Source organism: Molossus molossus, unplaced genomic scaffold (genome assembly GCF_014108415.1).
Source record: "Molossus molossus isolate mMolMol1 unplaced genomic scaffold, mMolMol1.p scaffold_m16_p_12, whole genome shotgun sequence".
In the NCBI taxonomy this organism is placed as follows: Eukaryota; Metazoa; Chordata; class Mammalia; order Chiroptera; family Molossidae; genus Molossus; species Molossus molossus.
This window is the reverse complement of record NW_023425347.1, coordinates 20,768,121-20,795,942: the sequence shown is the minus strand read 5'-3', so window position 1 is coordinate 20,795,942 and position 27,822 is coordinate 20,768,121. Positions and strand designations below refer to the sequence as shown.

Genomic DNA, 27,822 nt, shown 5'->3' with positions numbered 1-27,822 from the left:
TGTTATCTGCAAAAAAGGACACTTCTTTCTTTCTTTCTACTTTGTATGTATTTTATTTCCTTTTCCTCCTTCTTAATGCTGTCTAGACGTTCCTGTGTACTATGTCGAATATGACAGGTGAGATTGGACATCTTTCCCTGGTTCCTGGTCTTAAGGGGAAAGGAGCTCAGGCTTTCACTGTTAAGCATGATGTTAGTTATAGGATGTTTGGCAGATGCTCTTTATGTTTCCTCTTCATAGAGGAAAATACCATCTATTCCTAGTTTTCTGAGTTATTTTATTTTTTCTCATGAATGGGCATTGGATACATTACAGATATTTAAAAATACTGCAAGGGAATCTGGACTATTTTTTTTTAGTTGGAATTAAGAAAGTGTGTGAATAATACAATGCTAAAGTCTGAATGTCATCTAACACATAGTAAGTACTTAAGTACCAAGCACATTACCTGGCTGTCAATCAACATCACTTATTTCTCCATATGTAGGGAAGGATTTATGGATATAATTACATGTGAATATTCTTTTCTTCTCTTTGGCTTTTAATTATTTATTTACTTTCTTTATTGGTTTTTTATTATTTTTTTAATTTTTTATTTTTATCCTCACCCAAGGACATTTTTGCATTTATCTTCAGATAGAGCCGGGGGGCGGCGGGGGCGGGGGGGGGGGAGAGAAACATCAATGTGAGAGAGAACATCGACTGGCTGCCTCCTGCATGCCCCCCATTGGGGATCGGGCCTACAACCTGGGCATGTGCCCTGACTGGGAATCTAACCCTTGACCTCTTAGTGCATGGATCGATGCTCAACTACTGAGCCATACTGGCCAGACTTCTCTTTGGCTTTTAAAATAAATGTTCCTTTGATATAAACATTTAAAAAAGCCTCACTTTGTCATTATCTTTATTGGTCCTGCCACCGACATTGTTCCCATAAAACTGACCTTTAATTTCCTATTAGGGAAAAAAATACCTCCATGTGGATAGAGTCATGTTCCACATTTCATAGTGCTTTTAAGTTTTTTTGTAGGTTTTTGTGGTGGCTATATATTCTTCTATTGCCAAGCAGCCTGCCTCTTCAGTCTCCTCAAAACTTATAAAAAAGAAGATAAAAATAGTGTTAACAAAAAAGTTTCTAGAGCAGTACAGAAAATGTCTTTTTCTTGGCCATTTGATAGTAAGCTGCTCACTTGGTGCCTCATCATCCCACATACTTTAGTGTCTGTTTCCGATGAAACTGTTTTCCTAAAAAACTACAGCAGGGGCTTCAAAACCAGGGAATTAACACAGGCATCGCTCCCACCTAATCCTCAGACCTCTGTTATGTTATTTCCATAATGTCCTTTATAGCAGAGGGGATCCATTTGGGGGTCACATTTTGCACTGAGTTGTCATGTCTCTTCAAGACTTTTAATCTGGACTAGTTTCTCTCCCCTTCCTTGCTTTTTTAATCTTTGACACTTTTGAGGAGTGCATGCCAGTTATTTGAATGATTGTCCCATGATTTGCGTTTGTCTGATGTTTTATTTGAGTAGGTTCAAGTTAATGTATCCTTGGTAGGAACGCTTTCAGAAGTGATGCTTTTTCCTCTCAGTGCGTCCTCTCAAGTGGCACCTGACTTTGATGTGTCCCATTATTGGTGATGTTAACTTTAATCCGCTGATTAAGGTGATGTCTGCCGAGTTTCTCACTGTAAAGTAGTTATTTCCCCCAGTGTAGTTAATATGTATTTTGTGAGACGGTTCTCTGAGGCTGTGTAAATTTCCTGTTCCTCTTCTGACTTTCACATCTCTTGACACCTTCTGCCTCTCTGCAAAGATGCCCTCCTCACCCCTTCAGGACTCAGCACCTTGTGGGCATGCTCTCCTAAAACTGCACAGGGCTGTCTTCCTGTGTGCACTTTCATCACCCCATTTATGCGCTGACAACAGACATCAGGCAGCTGCCACCACCTGTCCTGTGGGGGTGCCTTGCTCACCTCCCTTGGACTAGGACACTGCAAGCCAGGCTGCCCTTTGGTGCGCATGCCCGTCTCACTGTGCTCCCGCTCGGCTACCCCATGCTCAGCTGCCCCTGCAGGGATGGCCTTGCTTTCTCAGACTCTGAGATCCTGAGCTGGCTGCCTGCCTCTGTGGATGCTCTCATTCTGCTCAGACCCTGATGCTCTCCTCTTGGTCACTCCAACCCTCTTTACTTCTTGAGCTCTGATACCCATGCTGAGCCACCCTCCCGTACAGATGCCTTCCTCACCTGCTCATGCTCTGACACCCTCTGCCCTCTGATGGGCTCTCCTTAGACTGCTACCCAGCATCCCACAGCGTGGGGCTGCCCCACCTGGCTCTATACTGAAATGGTATAGAAGGTTGGAAGGGTATGGGGAATCCAGTCTCCTCTTGGTTGACATATTCTTCTTCACTCCTACTCTTTGCTATCTCACCTCTTCTTTCTACTTTTTTTTTTTATCCTCACCTGAGGACATTTTCCATTTTTGTTTAGATAGAGTGGGAGGGAGGGGAGAGAGAGAGAGAGAGAGAGAAACATCTATGTGAAAATGGCACATCGAGTGGCTGCCTCCCACACAACCCCAACCAGGGCTGGGGATGAATTGCAACCAAAGTACGTGTCCTTGACCGGAATCGGTCCCGGGACGCATTGGTCCACGGGCTGACACTCTGACCGCTGAGCCAAACCGGCCAGGGCTCTTCCTTCTACTTAAAAAAAAATTTTTTTTAATTGATTTTAGAGTCAGAGGAAGGGAGATGGAAAGAGAGAGAGAAACATCGATGAGAGAGAACATTGATTGACCGTCTCCTGCATGTCCCCTATTGGGGATCGGGCCCACAACCTGGGCATGTGCCCTGACTGGGAATTGAACCTGCGACCTCTTGGAGTGTGGGTCAGTGCTCAACCACTGAGCCACACCGGCCAGGCTCTTCTTTCTACTTCATAGCTCTTTTTATGAGGAACAGTTAGATAGAATTTATAACATTCTCAACATAAAATTTAGTTCATTGAGAGAAAAACAGATGACTAGAAGCTATGAATAAATGTACAGACTTAGTTGTTTTGGGCATCGTGAAAGAAATAGTCTCTGTGTACGCTGTAAGGACAGCCCACATCACAGCACGTGACCCCAAGGGACATTGGGAGTGCAGTCAGAGTGCTCCAGCCCAGCCTCTAGAGCCGAGGACCACCCTGGCCCTGCCTTCTGCTTTCCAGTTCTGACGACTCTGCATGTGTCCTCATCCATGAGATGTACATACTCACCTCATGTAGCTCATGGGGAGCTCAGATGAGATAATGTATTTGAAAATGCTTTGTAAGTGTGAAATGTTATGCAAATGTTATTGGTTCTACTTTATTGTATAGTCAAACTGAAATCTATAGGACATTTAGTCAAGCATTTTAATTGTACTTGTGACTTCTAGGCGAATTCCCTCTGATTCACAAGGCAGGGAAGAGGTCAGCATCGTTTTTGCTTTTCACTACTACTTCCAGTCCACTGTGTCGGCACCATGACTCAGGTGGGCACACACTCCTCTTCGAAGTCCCGCCGCACTTTGTAACTCTGTGACATATTTTCATCTTCCTGGTGACTTTTATCCCCAGTACACAGTAGTCCTCACCCCAGCGCCTGTTGTCTGTCATCTTTGGTGACATCAGCACCATTGACCTTCTGGGCATTCTTTCATGCACTTACATGGTTCTGCTTGCATCCATCACGGACAGGCAGCTTGAAGTGAACACAGCTCTGCTGAAGCTACAATTTCCTCCCTTGACCTGCTCTTCCCCAGTGCTTCCATTTATGTCACCGGTGTCACTCTTTGAATTTATTTCTAGGTTAGAAACCTTTAATTCTTCCTGCTGTCATTTTCCATATGTAGTCAGTTACTAAGTTCTTTTGTTTTTTTGCAGAAGTCTCCTTTCCACTTGAGCCTTTGTTTCCCCATAATTAACAGCTTACCTCTGGCCCTTGTTACCTAATCTCTGATCCATCGAAATAACCATCTTCAAGGCCAGTGTTACAACCTTGGCTTGCCAGGTCCAAGCCTGGGCCTCTGTTGAATAACTGGATGAAGAAGATGCTTGGGGCCTAAGCCGGCTCTCATATAGCCAGTCAGATGAGACAGAACATGTCTCCAGAGGCCAGGAAGAACCTCCGGATGGTAGGGACCAGGCTTGGGGAAGAATGCCTTGACAGGCCCCGACTCATGTCGGAAGCCTCTGGAATCTAGAAAGACCTGATCTCTAGAACATGAGTGCCAATACCTAAATATAGCTACTGTTAACATTTCAGTACATTTCCTTCTAGCCTATTTTTAATGCACAGGGTTTTGTTTCTTTCTTTTACTTTTCTATAATTATAACTATATGTATAAATTACATAATCTCTGTTAAATGGAAAGGCATTTTTCCATGATATTTTTGTAAGTACATTTTTAAAAAGTCGGTGCTCAGTATTCCATAAAATTAAAGGTTGCTGCTGTCTTTATTCTTGTTAGAAACAAGAAAATCCCCTGGAAGAAATGTCAGATTCTTCATCAGGGTTTGACCCCAGCTTCTGCTGAAAGCATTTATCTGGTGTTAACTTTGGTTGCTCACAAGAACTAATCTGCTTGCCTCCTCATTTTGTCTCCATGTTTATTCATCAACATGCCCTTCTGCAGCCCTGGTCTTGGTTTTTCTGTTTACTCATGCTTGTTCTTCTTCCCCTCCCCTCCCCTCCCCTCCCCTCCCCTCCCCTCCCCTCCCCTCCCCTCCCCTCCCCTCCCCTCCCCTCCCCTCCCCTCCCCTCCCCTCCCCTCCCCTCCCCTCCCCTCCCCTCCCCCCATCTGCCTGTCCACCCATCTGTCTGTCCATCCAGCCGTTCATTCACCCATCCATATAAAGAGCATATTCTTTTTAAAGTCCTGAGCTCGTCTCTGGAGATTTACAGATGGGGAGTTCATTTAGGGACTCCTGTTAAGGGTGGGACATATTATGAATCTTTGCCAGGATGTGCCACAAGCTCGCCTGGAAGCACAGGGGAAGAAGTAGTGTCTTACTCTTTCTGAAGAACTGCGGTAGAGAGGCTTCCTAGGGGAGGTGACATGTAACCTGGATGAGAATGCTGAGGATGAGTTTTCTAGGGCAGATGGGTGGAAGAGACAGTTAGGCAGAGGGTACAGAAATGAGAACAGTGGTGATGGTGTGGCTCAAGCTCGTCTCTAGTTTTTCGTTGTTGGTTTGTTTTTTAAACAGTTTTTTTTTTTTTTTTTTAAAGCTGACTCTCATACCACACACTGTTTAAAGTGCACAATTCAGTAGCATTTAGTATATTCACAGAGCGATGCATCTATTACCACACTGCATTAAAACATTTTCAATACCCCAGATAGAGTCTCTACATCCTTTAACTGTTACCCCTCAGTCTTCCCGGCCTGCCCAGCCCTAGGCAATCACCAGTCTCCTTTCTGTCTCTTTGGGCATTTCATGGAAGTGGAATTATCCAACACGTGTTACTTTAGGACTAACCTCTTTCACCTGATTTTCAAGGGCCACCAAACAGTTATCAAGATTACATTTCTTTTTATTGCTTAATAAAATTCCTATGTATGGATATACCACATTTTATTTATCCAATTATCAGTTGATGGACAATTGTGTTTTGTTTTTTTCCACACTTTTGGCTGTTAAGACAGTGCTGCTATGAGCATTGATGTACAGGATTTTGTGTAAACATACATTTTTATTTTTTTTAGGGTGTATACCCAGGAGAGGAATTGCTGGATTACATATTAACTCTTTGCTCACCCATTTGAGGAACTGTCAGACTGTTTTCCAAGTCAGCTATACTAGTTACATTCCTATTGGCAGTGTATGACGGTTCCCGTTTCTCCACATCCTTACCAACACTTGTTATTTTCCCATCTTATTTTTCATTATAGCCATCCTAGTAGATGTGACCTGGTATCTCATAATAGTTTTGATTTGCATTTGCCGATGGCTTTTGATGTTGAGCATCTTTTCATGTAGTTAAGTGTCATTTGAATATCTTTGGAGAAATGTCTGTTTAGATCTCTTTTGCCCATTTTAAATTGGATTATTTGTCTTTTTATTATTAGATTGTAACAGTTCTTTATGTTGTCTCTAGTTTTTTTGAATCAAAATTAAGACAAGAGTATGTTATTTTTGACTTTGTAACTAGCAAATGGATTAAGTAATCAAAATAAAATTGGAATCACCTAAAAGAAATACAATTTAAATCTAAAAAGTAGATTTGGAAGCAGGGGATATTAATATTAATTTTAAAAGGTGGTAAGATTGTCCAGATGGTGTGGCTCAGTGGTTGAGTGTTGACCCATGCACCAAGAGGTCACTGGTTCAATTCCTGGTCAGGGCACATGCCCAGGTTGCGGCCCGATCCCCAGTGGGGGGCATGCAGGAGGCGGCCAGCCGATGTTCTCTCTCATCAATATTTCTATTTCTCTCTCCCTCTCACTTCCTCTCTCTCTAAAATCAATAAAGGAAAAAAAAAAATTAAAAAAAAAGGTGGTATTAATACTTCCACAAGTCAAATTCTTGTTAAATGATCTTAGTCATTTTATTAAGATAACTCCCCTGTTTGTACAGTGGTGTCAGATATTTAAATTTTCACTTCTCCCTTCAGGAAGTCCCCATCTACTGTGACAAATGAGTCAGTCCTTTAAGGCAATATTGTTCCTTCTCTTTGTAGCTACTTACTCTTTGTCTCAAATTAATAAAACATATTTGTAATTTTAGAAAGTTTGTTACTGCCTTTTTGCCATATTGTTTATGAATATCCGTCAGTCAGTTGAACAGTTATTGGATGCCTGCTGGGTATACAGCTGGTGCATTTTGTTTCTTTCCAGGAGTCGTAGTCAAAATTGCTAACACTGGTGTAGACACGGGCACTGACAGAGCAGAGCAGGCATGGCCCTAAAGCGCTTCACTCACATTCAGTTCATTACTTCATTCATAGATCTTTGGTCTTACTCTTATTTTGCACTTAAAAAAAAATGTTTCCGTTGATTTTTTTAGAGAGAGAGGAAGGGAGAGAGAGAGAGAAACATCCATGTGAGAAATAAACAGGGATCGACTGCCTCCCGCACGCCCCCTACTGGATCAAGCCCACAACCTGGGCATTGAACTGGTAACCTCTCAGTCCATGGGGCAATGCTCAATCCACTGAGCCACACTGGCTGGGCTTATTTGTACTTTGCAGTCTAGCAAACCTATACCTGGTCTGTAGTTTTATTTTTTATTTGGACCTTTACTCTCTTGGCAGTAAAAAAGACCAGTGGGTCTTTTTCTTTTGATAATCAAATTGGTAATTGATTTGACCCAGTAAGTTTGCTGGGTCAAATCCAGAGACAGCTCTTGAATTAGAGATAATATTCAGCAGATACTCTACACTTCCCTTCAAGGAGATATTTCTGTACTCTGGAATTGGTCCTGGAAATGTACCATTCCTAGCAGATGACTTGAGTTATTGAATTGTGCTAAACAATTGAGGTTTGTATATAATCTGAACAGATACCAGATGTTGAACAAATTTGCTAGGAGTGGTTTCTCTTGGTGGTTATGATTTGTTCCTTGGCTACATAGAACTCTTTTTCGTATATCATTTTTTAAATCTTTGAATCAGGAAGGAAAATTTCCATGAAATACATGAATTGAAGGTACAATTGGACTGGCTGCTCTGAGAAGCCATCTTTGTGTTGTCCTGGGTCTGACCAACCACTCACTGCAGCCGCCTCCTCTGTGCGCCCCCTCTGCTGACGTGAACTCGGGCAGCTTTACCACAACATCCCCACATGCTGGTTTCTTTTATTCTGCTGAATTGGGTCACTGATGTGCCCCACTATGTCGGCCACAGCCATGGACACCAGCCCTGAGATCTCCAAGGACTTACAGGCGAAGAAGGAAGTGGTGGTGGAGGAGGAGAGTGGAAGAGATGTGCCTGCGAATGGGAACACTCATGAGGAAAATGGGGAGCAGGAGGCTGACAATGAGGTAGGAGAAGAAGAGGAAGGAGGGTCAAAGGAAGATGGAGATGGAAGATGAGGCTGAGGCAGCAGCTGTGGGCAGACGGGCTGCTGAAGATAATGAGGGTGACGATGTTGACACCAAGACTCAGAAGACTGATGAGAATGACTAGACAGTAAAAAGGGGAAAAGTTAAAAAAAAGAAAAGGCTGCCATGACCCACTTAATCCTCCTTCCTCCCATCTTAGAATCTGAACATGGTCAACCTCCAGGGAGACCTGCCCAGCTGCCCATGTGGTGGCGCCACCCACAGATGACACATGCGCTCACCCAACCCAAACTGCTGGGTGAATTTGCGACAGGAGAGGAAGAAAGAACCCACTTCCAAGGCCCTGCTTTTTTCTTAAAAGTATTTTAAAGAGGAAAATTTGTATTTTTAAGTTACACTTTATATTTTTGTCTATATTTGTACGTACATTTCATTTACTGTTTACACAGGGACAGCTATTTTTAATGATTCCAATGACAGATCAGCCTTTGGAGTGTTCTCTGTCGTACTTCTGGTTCTGTTGTGGTGTGACCATGTTCATTTTAATCTCAAAGGAGGAAAAAACCTTGTAAAAAAAGTGAAAACAGCAACAAAACAGTCTTATTCCCAGCATGCCTGTAACTTTTTGTGTATCTGCTTAGCTCTGTTAAAAGTAGTTGGTTTTATGAGATGGTTAAAAAGGCCAAAGATAAAATGTTTATTTTTTTGTCTTTGAAGTTACTATTTATTTATTTTTTGGTCTGTATGATGTATGTGTGAAACTGTTGTCCAACAATAAACCAGAACTTTATTTTGCTGAGTTGTTCTTTAAAAAAAAGGATACAACTGTATTTTTTTTTTTTAACAACTATTTTTTTGGTGTGTAGTAAATTTTCAAAAATGACATATTTTTTATATTACCAAAATATAGTTTCAAATAGCTGCCAACATTATTTATCCTATTCATCTAGTTTTCAATTATCCACATATTTGGATTACCTGTGACCATAAGAACAAAACAATTCTTGCTTTCCTTTGGTTCCTTGATAGTTTTCCTTAATGGCAGCCGTAGGAGGCAGGAGACTATTGCAGTGGTCTCAGTGACACACGCTGACTTCTACCAGGGTGGCAGCAGTGGAGATAAAGAGAGGACATAGTAAAATCATTTGGGAGATGTTGGACTTGCTGTGGGGGATGGTTAGGTGAAAGGGATGATTAAAAATGACCCCCAGGTTTGAGGTTTCGACATTTGGGTAAATGTGCCATTTATGGATATGGGGAAGACTGGATGAAGTCAGCCAGTCACTTGCCTGTTGGCTGAGAGCTTCACTTCTCTGACCTTTTCTGTCCTGTGTGTGGCATGGAGCTGCACCTCTCAGTCTTACCTACCTTTCGGCTTTTGTGGGTAGAGTGGCCAGCAGGAGGCACTGATGGAAGACTGACGGATAGGAGTGGAGAGAGAGTAGGTATCTTCTTCCCTCTCTTTTTACTCTGGTCTTTTTACTCTGGGTCATGTCTCAGGAAGTGGCAGTTTCATTATGGGGCTTCGTTCCTGTCAGAGAGCTCCTTCTCTGCTGTCAGCTCCTGATGATGGGCAGTGCCAGTTGTCGCTCTGCCCCTGCCAGATGATCGCAGCTTCTGGGCTCATAACCCCACCCCTCGCAGTGGGTCTCTCTAGCCCCGAGGCTGGTCATGGTTTCCTGCTGTTACTCACCTCAGGGTTGCTCCACCATTCCCCATTTGGTTTTCATCACCCATGTAACCACATTTTTGTATTAATTTTTCTTTATTTTAATGCCTAGAGTGGTTTCTGCATTCCTAATTAGAACCTTAGAAATACAAGATGAAAATCTGAGAGTTCAGTTTGGGGAATAACTTGTGTCAGTTTTACTATTTCTGGGGTGCGTCCCACTGGAAGTGGTGCTCGGCGAGTTTGAGTGGTGAGTGCAGACTGACATCCGAGCTGACAGTGTACATGTGGGTGTCATCTCTCTGAGTCATGGTGTGTGCAGAACCTCGAGAGAAGTGGCTGGGATCATCTGGTGACTAGAAGGGAGAGATGGAACTTGAGGCCGTAAGGAGCTCTAATTCATGGAGTGCAGAGGGGGTGGATAAAGCAGAGAGGCCAGGTGGGTAAGAGGGGAAGGAGGGTGGGTCTGCTGACACCATGAAGAAAGGAGTGTCCAGCTGTCTGTGGCATTGAGTATCGGTTCCCACAGTGAAAGTGGTTTTGTGGAAATCATGAGTGGTTGGAGATCTTCACCAAAATGAAGCAGTGGAAGAGTGACCAGGAGGTGACAGAATGTGTAGCTGATACAGAGACAGTTCTTTTGGGATGTTTGACTGTGGAAGGAAGTCAAGAATTGGAGAGATAGTAGGAAGATCACAAGCTACATTATTTGCAATTGCTTTTTTTTTTTTTTTTTACTTTGAAAATACTTAATGTTTGAATAGGTTCAAAAATAAAAAATAAGTTATACAAGGGAAAGTCTTCCTTTTACCTTATCTCCCATCAATTCTGTTCTATTCCTCGTCCCGGTCTCAGCTATTGTTACTTGTTTCTGGTATACATCCAAAATGTTTTATGCAAATGTGAAAATGTATTTTAGAGTTCCAGTGGTAGCATAGAGAATGTGTTTTTTAGTATCTTATTTTGTTTTTCTCTGAAAAATATGTGTGGAGATCTTTCTATGTTAGGACTTGAGGTTATTCACCCCCCTCCCTCCCTTTTTGGAGCAGTGTTAAAGGAGTCTCAATTCTGAATATACTAAAATGTCTTTAACTAGTCACCTTTGACTCTAACAAATAGTGCCTCAATGAATTCCCTTGCACGTGTGCAAGTAAGTCTATTGTAGGAAGTTCTTAGAACTTCTTGGTCAGAGGATATGCGTTTGCCTTTTTGGTAGGTATTGTCAAATGGCCCCATAAATGGTTTTGTCTTTTTTTGTGTGTGTGTGAACTCTCAGTTCTTATTCTTCGCCCATCTTTTTTGTGGGAGTGTTAGATTTTTGCCTTCTCAATTTTGGAGTTTGATTATGCCGGAAGGCCTCAAAGCTCAGTGTGGCAGGACATGTTGTACAAGCTAGGCACGGTGAGCCCTGGCTCAGGGTAGAGGTGCTGACCAGGTCCTGCAGTGCCCCATGAAGTCTATTCAATGTGCACATTGCTTCTGACTTTATAAACCTATTTAAAACGTACAACTAGATATCCTAATATGGATTCTTTAGACGCAGTCACTTCTGAACTAATTATGTGTCAGAATCAACAGGGCAATTTAATTTGGAAAGAAGACGGGAATATTAGCAATGTTCTGTTCTATACAGTTATGAAAGGTTTGTCTTGCACTCTGATTTTGATTGTTGCCAGGCCTCCCTAGCTATGTGATTAATTTTCAATAGTTATTGGTAGAGTTTTCCCAGCTTTTATTTACCATTCAATGGACTTATCATTTATCCAGTGAATAGAGCTCAGCAGGACTACAGGCTTCCGCGCCCCCTGAAGCAGAGTGTTCCTGTAGAACCTTTCCTACGCCGAAGTGGCAGAAAGCGAAGAAGCAGTTGCCATTGATTTGTATGGGAAAGTTTTTTAATTTTCTGAGGTCCCAAAACTAGCCTACCAAATCACACACAGAGCCTAGACTAATGCCCACACGCGGTAGCAGCGGCGCAGCTCGGCGCGCAGAGCGCCCCCTGCCTCTCGGAGGCGGGCTGCATCACAGAGGCTGGATGCTATCTTCCCTTCTTGCCCTCTTGTGAAACGGAGAATCTTCTTTGGGTTTCTTTTGGTTAGCGAGAACAGGTTTTAATGTAGGTCTTTCAAAAAAGTAATGTGGTGTAACCAGAACTTTCAATAATTTGGGGAATACCTTTACTTTCCTTTTTTATTTATTATTATTATTTTTTAATCCTCACCCGAGGACATTTTTCCATTTTTTGTTCAGATAGAGTGGGAGGGAGGGAGGGAGAGAGAGAGAGAGAGAGAAACATTGATGTGAAAGGGACACATCGAGTGGCTACCACCAGCACGACCCAACCAGGGCCAGGGACAAACTGCAACCGAGGTATGTGACCTTAGCGGGAACCAAACCTGGGTCTCTCAGGACCATAGGCTGACACTTCAGCCGCTGAGCCAAACCAGCCAGGGCTATTTTTTTCATTTTTTTAAATCCTCACCTGAGGATATTTTTTCATTTATCCCAGATAGAGTGGGAGGGAGGGTTAGAGAGAGAGAGAAACATTGATATGAGAGGGACACATCGACTAGCTGTCTCTCACACAACCCAACCAGGGCCAGGGGTGAACCGCAGTCGAGGTACATGTCCTTGACCAGAATCGAACTCGTGACTCATTGGTCTGCGGGCCGACACTCTAACCGCTGAGCCAGACCAGCCAGGGCAGACTACCTTTATTTTTAAATAACAAACACATGCGAGTGATCTTTAAGAGGAAGTGCTTTCCCCTAGGAGCTCTGTGTTCTGCTTCATTGGAAAACACACCAAATAATCACCAGCACTAGATAGTGGAGGGTCCGCTCTTGTGCTGAGTGTTTCAGACGGGGCCCTGCAGATGCTCGTTGTCTGTCAGACTCATATTTCTCCTTTGCCTTTCTCTCCTCTCCTACTCCTTCCTGTTTCTGTCCCCTTCTCCTCATCCTCCCAGTCTTCCAACCCTACTCACTAGAGGGAGAATGCTTTCTCATGGATCACTGTAATCGTTTTTGTAAGAAGATATTGATGCCCTGGCCGGGTAGCTCAGTTGGTTAGAGCATTGTCCTGATACAACAGGTTGTGGGTTTGATCTCTGTTCAGGGCACATACAAGAAGCAATCAATCAATGCATGAATGAGCAGAACGATAAATTGATGTCTCTCTCTCAAAATCAATATAAAAAAAGATTTGGAAAACATGGTTACTCAACGCTGAGATTTGCACAGTCTCTATAAAGAACAATAAGTCTAATGTAGAAGAAAAAATCCATGGACCAGAATTTTTAATTTTAATTTAGCTTTTTATTGATTTTAAGAAATTATTTTTCAAGATGAACCTTAAAGGTGCTTTCAAATTCTTTTATGAAAGCTTATTCTATTCCCTGAGTTTTTAGTAGGCATTCAATGATTTGTATTAATATAAATACACACCCGGGGTGTGAATAAGTGTAATGGATGTTTGGTCTGTGGTCAAGACCCCCCTTTCCTACCAAATGTTATTGGGTCCAATACAGTCGAATACTTCCTCTTCTTTGTTGTGTTCTTAGTGAATTTTTATTTATTTCTGCATGCTTAATTGCCTTACCTAAATCTATGGATAGACTCCTCTTACTGTTTTATGCTGCCCCTCAAGTTGACTTTCAAATGAAACAGTTAGTTGTGTAAGACACGTGTTTTGTTCGGAGCAGTGTGGATAGTGGACCGTGCCCATCTTTGCCGTGATGCCGTGATTGTGCAGAAGCCTGCAGGGCGAAGGGAAGATCGGTTGCTGAGAGTCAGCCTGTGCTTTGGAGGAAGGATGCTGCACTCATTATTCATTCTCCCTTTGCCTGCATGTCTCTCACTGATTGCAGAAGGCCGAGAGCTGGCGTCTTCGAGATCTTGGATATTTTGGAAATAGCCAAACCGTTCCTTTTTAAACCTGCTCGTTAGTCTCTTTAGAAATAATCATGAGGCAACCTCAATGCCATGTGACATTTTTCTATTTTGTTTTTAGATATTGTCTGCATTATTTTTTATCAAGAGGTGAAAAGCCACTGATGGGGCATTCTAATTTACTTAAAGTGACCGTCCCTGGAGTCAGGTTGTCTGGCTCTCTGATCCTGGCCTCTCTCACACTGTGTGATTTTAGGCAAGTTACTTTTTCCTTCCTAAGCCACAGATCCCCCACCCCACCCCCACCCCATAAAATTTGGGTAAAAATGAATCCACCACAAATATGGAAGATTACATGGGGAAAAAAAAGGGTGTATGACATGCTTGATTCATTGTTGGACATATAATATGTATTGAGTAATGTTAGCTATTATCATTATTGCTTATCCGATTTTTATTTAGATTTAAAAGTTATTTATTTTGTGTATATAAAGAGATAGTTGGGAAAGTGAATGTGTTTCGATATAAATAAATAATAGTTTGTTTTTCTTTTTTCTTTTAATCCTCACCCGAGTATACTTTTGCATTTATTTTCAGATAGAGCAGGAGGAAGAGAGGGAGGAAGAGAGAGAGAAACATTGATGTGAGAGAGACACATCGAGTGGTTGCCACCCACATGACCCCAACCAGGACCGGGGACAAACTGCAACCGAGGTAACGTGCCCTTAGTGGGAACCGAACCCGGAACTCTCTGGTCCACAGGCCAATGCTGTAACTGCTGAGCCAAACCGGCCAGGGCAATAGTTTGTTTTTCTGTCCTCACACTCAGAGTGGGTGGTGTGTCAATGGCCATCATTTTCTTGATTCATTGAGTACAAAAGCTTTTAGCAGTGGGGATAAAAGTGCCCTAGAACATGTATATCAGGTCACTGTTTTCATGATGCATCACCGCAGGAAAATAGTTTATGTTCTCACCTTAAAAATGAAAGGACACTGTTGACTCTAAGCTTTATGGAAAAGGAAACTTTAAAAAAATTAAAAAGCTTGAATAGTTTTAAGTGAAAAAAGTATTGCATGCTTTTAATAATTAAAACAATACAGATGAATATAAATTAAATATTAATGTGTCCCTTCTCAGGATTAAATTTTGTGAAATTAAAAAAGTAATGTTATGCAATTTAAAGAAATAAAAGAGAAAGAATATAAAAGGTGTACAGGAACACTGTATTGGAGGACAGCTGAACCTTCTTCCAAGGACCAGTACCTCAAACAATTTCATTTGTATGTTTCTAGAAATTTTCTTTGCTTAGAACAGAATTTCACTTTTCTCTTTCCTTTTCAAAACACAAATGAAATACAAGAACTACTGTTTTGCATCTTGTTTGTTTTACCTGATGTTATAACAAAGATTATTATAAATTAGCACTTCCAGATTTATCTTGCTTTTTATTTAAACAACTAAATGGTATTTCAGCTGCAGCCTCATAATTTATTTGGTCAATCTATAATGGACTTATAGGCTTTCTAGGTCTTTTGCTTTGTCAGTAATCTTCAGTGAGAATTAAAAAATTTATGTGTGTAAATATATATATTTATATACGTATACAAGTGTGTATGTATATAAATATGGATGTGTGTGGTGCAAGTATCCTAGAAATGTGTCGGAGAAATTCCGATAGTTTTGTTTTCTTTAAAAAAAAATTGATGTGAGAGAGAGAGAGAGAGAGAGAGAGAGAGAGAGAGAAACAAACATCGATCAGTTGTCTTCTGCATGCATCCCAACCAGGGATTGAGCCCGAAACCTGGGTGTGTGCCCTAATAGGGACTTGAACCTGCATCTTTTGGTGTACAGGACAGCGCTTCAACCAATGACCACCTGGCCAGGGCAGCATTTACATTTTTTTTTTTTTTTATACTCACCCGAGGACATTTTTCCACCTTTTGCTCAGGTAGAGTGGGAGGGAGAGAGAGGAGCAGAGAGAGAAAGAGAAACATCGATGTGAAAGGAACACATCGAGTGGCTGCCACCCGCACAACCGACCAGGGCCGGGGACAAACCGCAACCGAGGTACGCGCCCTTAGCGGGAACCGAACCCGGGTCTCTCAGGACCGCAGGCCGACACTCTAACCGCTGAGCCAAACCGGCCAGGGTAGCATTTACATTTTTGATTGTTACTCCCAAGAGTTTCCTTGGTGCCGACTGCCGTCAGCAGAGGGGGTTGCCTGTTTCCCACTCATTTGCTAGCATCATACTTTGTATTATGTTCCAATTTGATAGGAGTATATAGGATCTTATTTTATCTTCTGTTTTAAAGATTCAGTAATATCGATGTGTATCAGGATAAATTCCTAATATATCAAAGGTCTAAATGTTAAACAATATGTGTATTAGAAAAAAATACGGGTAAATTCCTTGGCAATCTGGGAGTGCAGGAAACTTTCTAATTATGACTCAGAATCCAGAAGCAATAAGACGTGGGTAAATTTGATATCCTGGAAATAAAAAAGTATGAAGAAACTGTGAAAAAGTAAGATGACAAACTGGGGAGAAATATTGTAACTAATATCATAGGCAAGCAATATTCTCTCTGTATATATAGTTTGTTTATGTATGTCACTAAATTAAAACTTGAAATGAAAATGACTAGCCTGGTAGAAAAGTGAGCAAAAGATATGAACAGACTGAAAACTGAAAAAAAAAAAAAAAAAATCCTGCAGATGGTTCCTAAGCATGAGAAGATGCTCAGTTGGCTGAGTGTTGTCCTGTGCACCGAAGGGTTGCTGGTTCAATTCCTGGTCAGGGCGCATGCCCGGGTTTCGGGTTTGATCCCTGGTCAGGGTGTGTGTGTAGGAGGTAACCAATTGGTTTCTCTCTCACATTGATCTCTCTCTCTCTCTCTCTCTCTCTCTCTCTCTCTCTCTCTCTCTCTCCCTCTCCCCGCCTCCCCCTCTCTCTCTCCTCCCCCTTCCCTTCCTTTCTATATAAAAAGTATTTAAACATTAAACAAACAAACAAACAAAAACCTTACCTGACTTTCTGTTTGTACCTGATTGGCAAAAACCCACAGGTGTGATAGCACATGCTGTGGGTGATGCTCTGGATAAACAGGCAAAGTCTTGCGTTGCTCATGGGAGTGCTAAGTGAGACACCCCTTAGAGAGGAACATTTGATTCTTTAGTTACATATGAATTTTTCCTCGACCCAACAATCCTTTTTTGGATTTGATCCCAGGGATAATCTGGGAAGAATGCAGAATGATATATGTATAATGCTATTCATGGCAGCACTATGGCCTGATAATGAAAGACTAAATAATCCTACCTTGAGGTCTAGATTCTCTCTGGCCAGCCTACAGTTTGTAGCCTTCCAAACTGGTCCTGATGTCCCAGCTCAGGCACTGGCAACATTTGGCTAATGTGCAGATGACTTTCAGTTCCATATCAGGGGTTAACAGTCGTGCTGTGGTCAAATCTCAAAGCAGGTAAAAGTCTTTTATGGGTCCTCTTCAAGCCTGTGCCTCCAAGCGTGGTGTCTTCTTACTGTCTTTCTCTTCCTTGGTTCATTCTTGTCCATCTACCATATCCCCTGTCTCTAAGGGCTCTTCTGTAATGCTGCTGCTTCCTCCTGGCACTGGTGGACCTGCCTGGATGCTGTGAGTAAGGCCAGACCATAAGATGCCACCCTTCTCTCCTCGTCTATTTCATTCCGTAACCTGTTCATCTACTAGCAGTACTATATTTGAACATGTATTTATTTTAGGTGATGAGATTCTGGAAAGGCAGGTTTTTCGGTATTTCTTGTTTGTTCTAGATGGTGCCACTCCAAGACGATTGCTAAACTCACTCAGTTCTTCTGTTTCAGCTGCATTTCACCCCCATCCTGCCTCTCGTGTTAATGTTTGAAGTTGGGATATATGTTAAGGTTAATAAGAACATGAATGGAATGCTCCGCTCCTTTTGAAAAGCTGTTACTAAGTTGATGGTGTTTCTTACAGTTGATGGCATCTTAGAACCCAGGAAATGTGATCAGAAGGGGACCAAACATGAGAAATCAGAATTCTTTATTGGCAAAGAGCCATACATGATATTCCTACTCATTCCCTTTCCGTCGTGAGTTTGTTTTCTGTGTTACTTAGTGAAAAAGGGCCTTTGCTGGGTGATTGCGGCTTGGCACAGAGCAAGCAGTTACTCAAAACTGAGAAAGGAAAATGAAAGCATTTGGATGGTCATTTTATTCTTTTGTTAACAATACTGATATTTACACAGTTCTCTCTCTTGAACTCTCAGCATTTAACACAGTGGATTACTCCTGTTTCAGATACTGTCTTCTCTGGATATCAGTGACATCATGTGCCTGGTTTTTATCCTCTTTCCTTACTGGCTGCTCTTTTTCAACGTCCTTTTCTCATCTCAACTTCTCTACCAGACTTCTGAATCACCCAGCGTTTTGTTTTCTACTGTTTTCCTCTCCTTTCTCCATTTCCCCTCCACTGCTATACCGTCTCCTTAGGTGCAGATATCCTATAGACGCAGATATCTTCTCTGGGGTTTTGTTTTAAATAAATTAAAACAATTTTTTTTCTTTTTATTGATTTTAGAGAGAGAGGAAGGGAGAGGGAGAGAGGGATAGAAAATGAGAGAGAACATCAATTGGCCGCCTCCTGCATGCCCCCCACTGGGTATCGGGCCCACAACCTGGGCATGTGCCCTGACCAGGAATCGAACCGATGACCTCTTGGTGCATGGGTCAATGCTCAACCACTGAGCCACATTGGCTGGACCTCTCTCGGGTTCTGATTCTCCCATTTGTGTCTCAAGCCTGAAAGACTCCCCTGAGCTTTGGTTTTATATACCCAAATGGCTGATCAGTATTCCTAGTTGAATATTTAATAGGGATCTCAATTATGCCATGGCCCAAAAAAAACCCTGTTGATTCTCTCATCCCCAAATCTGTTTCTTTGCAAATCCTCTCCTGTCTCAATAAATGGTACCACAAACAACTGATCTCAGGCCAAAATCCTTCCCTATGTGCTTAGGAACCGTACTTGATTACTTCTTGTCTGACTCATCCAATCTCAGTGAGTTCTCTTCTTTCTGCCTTCAAAATACACCTCCATTTGCTTCTCCTTCTTGCCGTTGCCATAATCCTAGTCGAGGTTACCTGCCAATTTCTCACTTACTTTTAGACCAATGTGTCAACTTCCACCTGGTTTTCTTGCCTTTACTTTTTTTCCCATTGTTTTTACATTGGCCTCATCTACAGTCTTGTTGCCATCTAATTTCTACTTCAGAAAGTGAATTATTTTAATACAGAAGTATAAAGTGCCAGAATGGTCTATGCAGTCTACTATGGGAATGCAGAGAAGAGGCATTAACAAACCTCAAGCTGAAACTGAAGGATGAGTAGGAGTTAGCAAGGTGGATAGGTAGGTTGAAGGGCTGTCTGAGTTGCCATTAACTTTTCAAATAAGGTTATTCTGGGCAGATGGAATAGTACAAGCTTTAGGAATTTCAGGTGGTTTTGTGTGGCTGGAGGGACGGATGAATTTAGGGAGAAGTGAATATTGAAGTTGGGGAGGTGGTTCGATCTGGATAGGCCTTGAATATCAATGTGAAATCATTGGAAGATTTCAAGAGCGCTGTGATCAGATTGATATTAAAGGAATATCTTTTTTCTTTAAACATTTATTCTTGCTTTCATTTATTCTTAGAGAGAGAGAAAGAGAGAGAGAAACATCGATGAGAGAAAATATTGATTGACTGTCACCTCCATGCCCCCCACTGGGGATTTGGCCCACAACCTGGGCATGTGCCCTGACCGGGAATTGAACTGGCAGCCTCTTGGTGCATGGGTCGATGCTCAACCACTGAGCCACACCAGCCGGGCTAGAGGAATATCTTTCAGATGGAATTGTGGGGAATAGTTTGGGGGGAACTAGAAGAGGTAGGAGAATCCTTCTCATTTCTGAGTTTGAGTAGAGAAGTGACTTAATCAAATTTATGTTTTATAAAAGGCCACTCTGGCTGTTGGTTGGGACATACTCTCTGGGGGTGTGAATGGGAGGAGTGAGGCGCGTTAGGAGGGTCCATAGTATTCAGCTGTTATATAGAAATTAAGGACCTTCCCTTGCTCTTCTATCATCTCAAGAATTTTTGGATCCTACCTCTTTTTAAAAATATTTTACCATTTTTATAATAAAGTGTTGGGGGGGAAGGTTTTTGCCAAGTCACGAGAAGGTCTGATGTGCTCACCCGCCCTCTCACAGAACGCTGGCCCCTGTAGCTCCCGCCTCGGGTCGAGGCCGCACACACAGGCACCCGCCTGTGCACTTCCTTCACGTCTTTGGGTCTTAGCTTCTGCTCCGATTGAAATGCCATCGAAGATGCTGAGGCTTTCAATTTTGGTTTTCCTTTTACTGTGGTAATCCTATCTTAAAGTGTAAGTCCATTTAGGCAGCAAGGTAGTTGGAATAGCATCAAGCATTTGAGGCATTTATACATTTATTTATAATAGCAGTTGCTACTATATTGTAATTGCCTGTGACTTGACTCTATCCTCTCCCTCTCTATGCTCTCCCCCAGCAGCCCCAGTGCCGTGGAAATGACACTTGGATATTTTTGACTGATTAAATGTGATACTTTTCTTTTTTGTGTTCACTTTTTTAACAGAAAATGCATCAGATGCAGATTTATGGCTCCTGAATAGTTGTACTGTAAAAAACCCAGCTGAAGATCACTTTAGAAACTCAATAAAGTAAGTAGAAGTTGATTTTTTTCTTATTTTTTATGAGAGGTTAAGAGTTAATTTAAGAAAATTTGTTTTTGAAAGACTGCTAATAATATAAATCTTCAGTATGTATCAAAAATGTATGAGTTGAACTTGTAGTTGTTGTTATTGTTGTTAATTCTTATCCAAGGATATTTTTTCGTTGACTTTTTTTTAGAGAGAATGGAAGGGAGGAAGGGAAGGGGAGAGAGAGAGGAACATTGATGTGAGAGACTCATATCAATTGGTTGCCTTCCACACAACCCCGACAGGGGCCAGGGATTGAACCTGCAACCCAGGTACGTGCCCTTGTTTCATTTCTGTTTTTAAAAAACTGATCCTTTCTCCTTTTATCTATGTATTGTCCACTCTATCATATTGAGTGCCCATAGATGCTTGGGTCTGTCTCTGCGTTTTATTAATCTCTTCCTTTATTATGATACTTATTCTACACAGTCATACTTAGTATAGCTTTATATTAAGTCTAGATATTTGAGAGTGCTAAGGGTGTCTTGGCTTTCCATTGCCCTTCTATATAGATTTAATATCATGTTTTAAGTTCAGCAAGTGATTTTTGATTGTGATTACATTGAGTCTTTTGATGACTGAGAGGAGAATTAATATAATTACATTATGAGTCTCTCAACCCATGGATTAGGTATTTAGGTTGTTTTTGACTTTCTATGGATTATAATTTCTTCGTGTAGCTCCTGTGTATCTTAGATTTGTTCCCCTAACAAGGTAGATATCAAATTGTTCCAATATTTTTTATTTTAAAAAATCTGTTCTTTCTCCTTTTACCTGTGCAGTATTTTTTTTTATCTTTATACTGTTGTGAAAGGTAAATTAATTTTTACCCTGGCTGGTTTGTTTCAGTGGCTGAGCGTCGTCCCACTTCTCCTTGGTCTCAGTGAATTGTATCATGCAGCAGTGTGAAGAATGGGTGGGTATAAACAAGAGAAAAGACTAGGAGGCCATAGGACAGACTTGCAGTAGTCGGGGTACTGATGGCCTCCTTTTGGGTGCGTCGTTCACAGTTGGAAGGAAGGTGTCAACTTGAGAAAAAAGAATTCTTTACAACTTTTAGCATTGTTGAATGTGACTTTCTCTGACTTGAATAATAAAGGGAATTCCAGAAAGGGAGTTTAGTTAGAGGGAAGACGTGTTTTGATTTTGATCATGGTGTATTTGAAGTCACAGCTAAATATTGTAATAAAATAATGGATAATATTTGATCTTTATTGATTATATCCGTTGTGGCAGGCACTGTTCGGAGTGCTTTACATCAATTGGATATTATCTAGCTTAGTTCTTGCAGGCTATCACGTTGTAGATCTCAATTTTATTTTTGGTTTACAGATGAGGCAGCCCCTCTTTCATAGATGAAGTTCTCTAAGGCTGTTCATTTCATAAATGGCGGAGGTGGGATTTTAACCTAGGCAGTCCGACTAGGAGTCTGTATGTTTAGCCATTTTATTACTGTGCCTCCCAGATAAAGATGTTAGGTAAGCAGTTGTAGAACTGAGGCAGATAATCACCTTAGTGATACAGATTTTATATTGTTTGCATAGAAGTTATCATAGTTGAGTGTGATGACATCCTCAACTCAGAAACTATGGAAGGAGCAAAGAGTTCTTTGCAGAACTGGAGTGGGAAGTGGAGGAGGTGGTAGTGATACGGGATGGAACAGGGGAATTTGGGTCATGTTTAGGAGCAGGAGAAGGAAGAAGTAAACCAGGAGCGAGGATTATGTTTACCAGGTGCTGCTCAGTTTTAAAGAATGCCTTTTATTTTATGAGAAGTCTGTTATGTTCTCAGATGATCTATTTTCACCCCTAAAGGAAAGGTAAATAAGATATAAGATATTTTAGTGTTACTCCTACCCCTAAGTGCAGAGCCCAGAGAATTTAGTTTCTGTAATTCTCAGATTTAGAATCTAATCAATGGGTATGCTTCTTGACTGTTTCTGAAGGTTTTCAAATATAGCTTGTGTGAATGGGTTTTGTTATAACATATAAACTGTGTTGTGAATGTGGTTTAGAGTAATGATATGGTGTTTGAATAATTAAGTGAAGTAGCCGTATAAGAAAATTGGTCATTTGAACACTACAAAGCTAGTGGAGGCAAGTTCAGGTTCTTTTACTGCACTATTCTGCTTGATTGAAGATAATTTAAAAAAAATATTATAGGTGATTAAGTACTTTTTAAGAAAGGCCTTTGAAGACTTTTTGAAAATTATAATTAGCTCTTGTTAAAATCTAAGCCACCGTTGAGTTTGTTTCCAGAATAGATACAATGCTGTAAAATGCACAATAGCAGTCAACATTGAGAAGACATCGCATTCAAGTGGCATTTATACATTTAAACCTTTCAGTGATAGAATACCTCTCTTTTCAAGCATTTTGCTTTATTTAGATGCTTTCCCCCTTGTCATCATCTCCTAACAAAGAAAAATAAGATGAATAGTTCTTAAACTCACTCTACCTTGTCATGCTACCCATACATCTCTCATTCTCCAACTCTAGCCTTTCCCTTCAGCTTCCTCACTTGCAGGCATTTCCCCCATGACAGTGAGGCAAGATGTACACTCGAGGAGAATCTCAGGGTGTTTCCTCTCTCCCAGTCCCTTATGCTCAAACGTAAATTAAAGATTTATAATGAAGGGCTAGGGCCTATTTTTTTCTAACCTGGCCCCCTATAAATAATGATTGCTTTACTTGACCACTCACTGCCAGTGTTTGTCATCATTTTTGATCATCTGTTTTTGTTTCTCTTCTGATGTTTCTTGTTATTTAATAATGGTTTGTCTTTAATGCCTTACCATCTTGTTTTATCTCTCTCGAGCCTCCAGGCAGTAGACTTCTTGTTTTTTGTTTTGTTTTTAAAATTTTATTGATTTTAGAGAGAGGAAGGAAGGAGGGGGAGAGAAAGAGACAGAGGGAGAGAGAAAGGGAGAGAGAGAGAGAGAGTAAAAAAACATTGATCTCAGAAAGAAACATTGATTGGTTGCCTCCTGATTGAACCCGCAACTTGGGTACGTGCTTGACCTGGAATCAAACCCGCTGCCTTTTGTTGTATGGGACAGTGCTCAACCAACTGAGCTGTACCGGCCGGGGCTGGCCGTCCTGTTTCAACAGGAGGAAAGGAAGGTAACTGAGGGACTTACTGTCTCCCATGTGATTAATACCCATAAACTAATCAAGACTCATTGATTTATTTGTGAATTTCTGACAAGATAGCCATGGACTGATTTTGTGTGTGTGTTTGTGGCGGGGGGAGTGGGGGCTGTTCCTCCTCTTGGTGTTGGTGGTCCAAATATTAGTTTTATGACTTCACAGTATAACAGTATTGGGAAGAGTATTATTTCATCTTGGTCAGAGAGAATATTGGCTTACAATTATTTGTAAATCTTTAATTTATAAACTGGTGCTGATAACAAGTCACTGTATCTTTTTAAAATATAGTCAAAATACCTGATATGAAAATGCATATTTTTATTCATCTGTAGGCTGTACTGCTTGGTACTTATGCTGGCTTTCTACTAGTTGATCTAATTACAAAGTCTACAGTGTTTGTATAATTGATGTTCAGATTGATAAAAGAGTAGGAGTTTTAAATCGCGAAAATGGAGTTAAAATGTTTTGTTTTTTGCTGCCTTTTGACGTTGAAATCTTAAGTGCTGTTGCCTTTACTAATTTTGAAAAAATTGCGGAGCCCATGATTTGTGATGGCAGCCTATTGCCTGCATCTCTTTTCTTCTTGAGCATTTGCTAGTTGCCCTGTCCTTGTTTTATCCATTATACCAATTTGATGTAGACATATGGCCTTTAACTTGAGGGATTCTTGAGCAAACAAAGATGTTTTTGAAAGAGATCAAAAGTTTAAAAAAAAAATAAAATTTGCTCTTAATGAGAGTATCAAATAAGAAAACTCCTTCAGTTAATGCTTTATAGAAATGTGGGATCTTTTCCATGCCACCTAAAGAAGGTCATTCAGAGGCTGGTGAAAATAAACACATCTTGTGTGTTCTATATAAATGACAGAAAGAATAGCCAGCTTGCTTTGATCATGGACTGTCAACCTCTGTTTGACCTTGTGCATTATTAACCCAAATGGGCATTGTGGCTTAGCCACACTGCTAGTAGATAGACAAGAGTCACTAGTGCTTTGAACCACCTTTGCTTGTAGAAATAAATGGAAATGTTGAAGGAATGTGAGTGAAATTACTGGAAAGAACAATTGGAAATACAAGGAGAAATGGACAGAGCAGACACATGTGTTGAGACAGAGGATACCTGCTTTGTATAACATCTCCTGTCTATAGGAAAGCTCCTTATTTAGAATTCTGTTGATCAAGCAAATTATTGGATAGCTATTTCTGTTATGAAAATATTTTTTTGCTTTATATAGATATAACTTTGAGTTCTTCATTATAAATTGAAGTTGGGAAGGTACCAGAATATTATTTGAACTTGAATTTGTGAAATGAATTGCCTTCAAAAAAGCTGACTTAGAATAGAGAAGTGTTTTTCCTTGCAGTTAGGACTCATGAGGTTAAAAAAAACCAACTTGACTGGTTCTATTTTTGTTTTGTTTTTAAAGAATAGTGTGTTGATTTTTAGAGAGAGGAAGGGAGAGGGAGAGAGACAGAGAGAAACATCAATGTGAGGGTGAAGCAACAATTGGCTGCCTCCTGCATGCCCCCTACAGGGGATCAAGCCCACAAGCCGAGCGTGTGCCCTGCCTGGGAGTCCAATCCGCAACCTTTTGGTACACGGGACAATGCCCAACCAACTGAACCACATCGGTCAGGGCTTGACCAGTTCTGTTTTTAACTAGATTTGTTAGTAGTCAGGTTATCTTTGTCTTTTGTTTCTTTCTTTCTTTTTCTTAGAGAGCGAGAGGAAATAGAAACATCCATGTGAGAGAGAAACATTGATTGCCTGCCTCCTGCAAGCCCCCTACTGGGGATCGAGCCTGAAACCCCAGCATGTACCCCAACTGGAATCGAACTGGGACCTCTCAGTCCATGGGATGATGCTCAATCCACTGAGCCACACTGGCTGGGCTCTTTTTCCTTTTTTAATTAAAAAATGTGGCATTGGATGATAAAACACTGGGATTTAGTTTGACCTTTTGCACGAAACAGTTTAGGTAGCACGAGTTTTCTAAAGCTTATTTTTTAATACTGTGGGTTATGATTTTTCTTTAAATATAACTATTTTAATTTCAACTTTCCTAGTTGTATAAAATTGCTTTAATTCAATGCCAGTTTTATGTTATTGTTTACAATATCAGTAGCAGATGCAGTGAACCACTGTGTGCTTTTACAGTCACGATCCCATCGTCTCAGCTCTCCTTAGCCACCAGAAAGTTTCACTCTATTTGGGAAGTTAGTTCAAATATTGTATTATTTTACTTAATATGTATTATTGATCAGGTGCTGTCTAATGCGATTGCTTTTCTCTAAATAGTGCTATGCTTAATATGAGTTTGCACTTCCTCCAACCATTTCTCGTCTACTTCCATTGTTTACATACTATCTATATGCTGATTACTTCCACATTTTTGTTTTGGACCCTAGCTCTCCTTCCAAGATTCAGATTTGTATATCCCACTGTTTCCTGCACTTTTTTTTTTTTTTTTAATTGGTTTTAGAGAGAGAAGGAGAGATATAGAAACATCGATGAGAGCCCTGGCCGGTTTGGCTCAGCGGTTAGAGCGTCAGCCTGCGGCCCAGAGGCCCTGGTTGGGTCGTGCAGGTGGCAACTACTCGATGTGTCCCTTTCACGTCAGGGTTTTTCTCTCTCTCCCCCCCCCCCCCCCACTCTATCTGAACAAAATATCGAAAAATGTCCTCGGATGAGGATAAAAAAAAAAGAAAAAAGAAACATCGATGAGAGAGAACATAGATTGGCTGCCTCCTGCATGCCCCCGATTGGAGATTGGGCCCACAGCCTGGGCATATACCCTGGTTGGGAATTGAATCAGTGACATCTTGGTGCATGGGTCGATGATCAACCACTGAGCCGTACTGGCTGGGCTCCTGCACTTCTTTACTTAGATGACTCATTGACGCTTCAAATCATCAGAACCTCTTCATTATCTACCTCACCTTATCCCCAGCTAGTGTTTTCATTCCTATTGCTTGTTTGGTTGTGTACACCCACTAAATAGACTGGGAGTTTTCCTAGATTCTCTGTTTCTTTCCCCCTTTTCTCTCCCTGGCCCAAGGATTGATGCGACTTCTAACGTATCTTTTCCTTTCTCCTCTTGACCCCTTCTTTCTCTTTCTTTTTCCCCAATGTTTTATTGCTTATGTGGTAATGAAATGTTCCTCTTGTCACTTGTAGTGAACCACTGTGTTCTCATCTTTCATCAAATTGCCACAAACGAGACCATATCTTTTGAATTTAACCCTTTCTTTCCATCTCTATCGCCAGTGTCTTAGTTATTGTCCTCATTATCTCTTGCTCTTAATATTGCAGTAGACTTTCCGCTTTTCTCAGCTCTTTTCTGTTCCAGTTCATGCTTTCCTCTCCTTCATGCCCTGTAACAATTCCTTCTAGGCTACAGGACATATACAGAGAAACATATTAGTGTAACAAGGTATTTTAAAAATTCTGTTCCTTGCTTACCTTTCTGACCTCTTTTTATTTTTTTTTTACCATTCTTCTTTAGAATTTTTTTTCTCCCCTAAATTATGTGACTTTTCAAACACATAATGTGTTTGCATATATTCTTCCTTTTCCCTGGAGTATGCTCTCCTTCCCCCCCCCCCCCCAAATGCATGCATATGTGCATGTACACACACACACACACACTCACACTTACACATACACTAACGCACACACACACACACACTCACATACCCCATGTAATCCTGCCTGGCAACCTCTTCGTCTTTTGGAACTCATATCAAAGGTTATCTTCCTTCTAACTCCACTCCTTACCGCCAAGGTCCACAGAGATAACCACTCTCTGTTCTCTGCTCTTCTTTGTCCCATACAAACATCTAATGTTGCATATTACATTTTATTATTTGTTTACATATTTGGCTCTTTACTAGATTGAGTCTTGAGGTCAGGTTATTGACCTCAGGAAAATCCTTCTTTTATGGAGTCTTTGATCCTGTGACTCTACCATGTAATGATTTTCCTTTTCCTAGGAAACAGATACCATTAATAGAGTGAGATTGCTTGTCAGCTATTCTAAGAATGGTCCCCTCAAGGCCAGTTTGAATTTCTTGTTGGTAACAGGCTGTATATTTGCAAAAGGGAAAAGAAAATTCTAATTTTCAAATACTGTTTTTAAAGGACCCTCTTTAGAAATATGCTGTTTTGCTTATGAACTAGGGAGAAACCTGCCACTTGTACTAAATGAGGTAAGAAACTTCTGCTTGTCACTCTTAGTCCACAGTTTCTTTCCAGAGGAAATTAGTAAAAGGGGTAAGAATTCTT

The 27,822-nt window shown here is 41.0% G+C and overlaps 1 protein-coding gene and 1 pseudogene across 1 annotated transcript in view; both read left to right on the top strand.

Annotated features, from left to right (window-relative positions):
- Window positions 1–27,822, top strand: part of CDKAL1 (CDK5 regulatory subunit associated protein 1 like 1) — a 621,394-nt gene that overhangs the window by 84,548 nt on the left and 509,024 nt on the right. Inside the window, exons 5-6 of the mRNA XM_036255396.1 lie at window positions 3,429–3,524; window positions 20,266–20,350. Coding sequence (XP_036111289.1) covers window positions 3,429–3,524; window positions 20,266–20,350 — 181 coding nt within the window. The remainder of the gene's footprint in view (window positions 1–3,428; window positions 3,525–20,265; window positions 20,351–27,822) is intronic.
- Window positions 7,659–8,201, top strand: LOC118626089 (annotated as a pseudogene).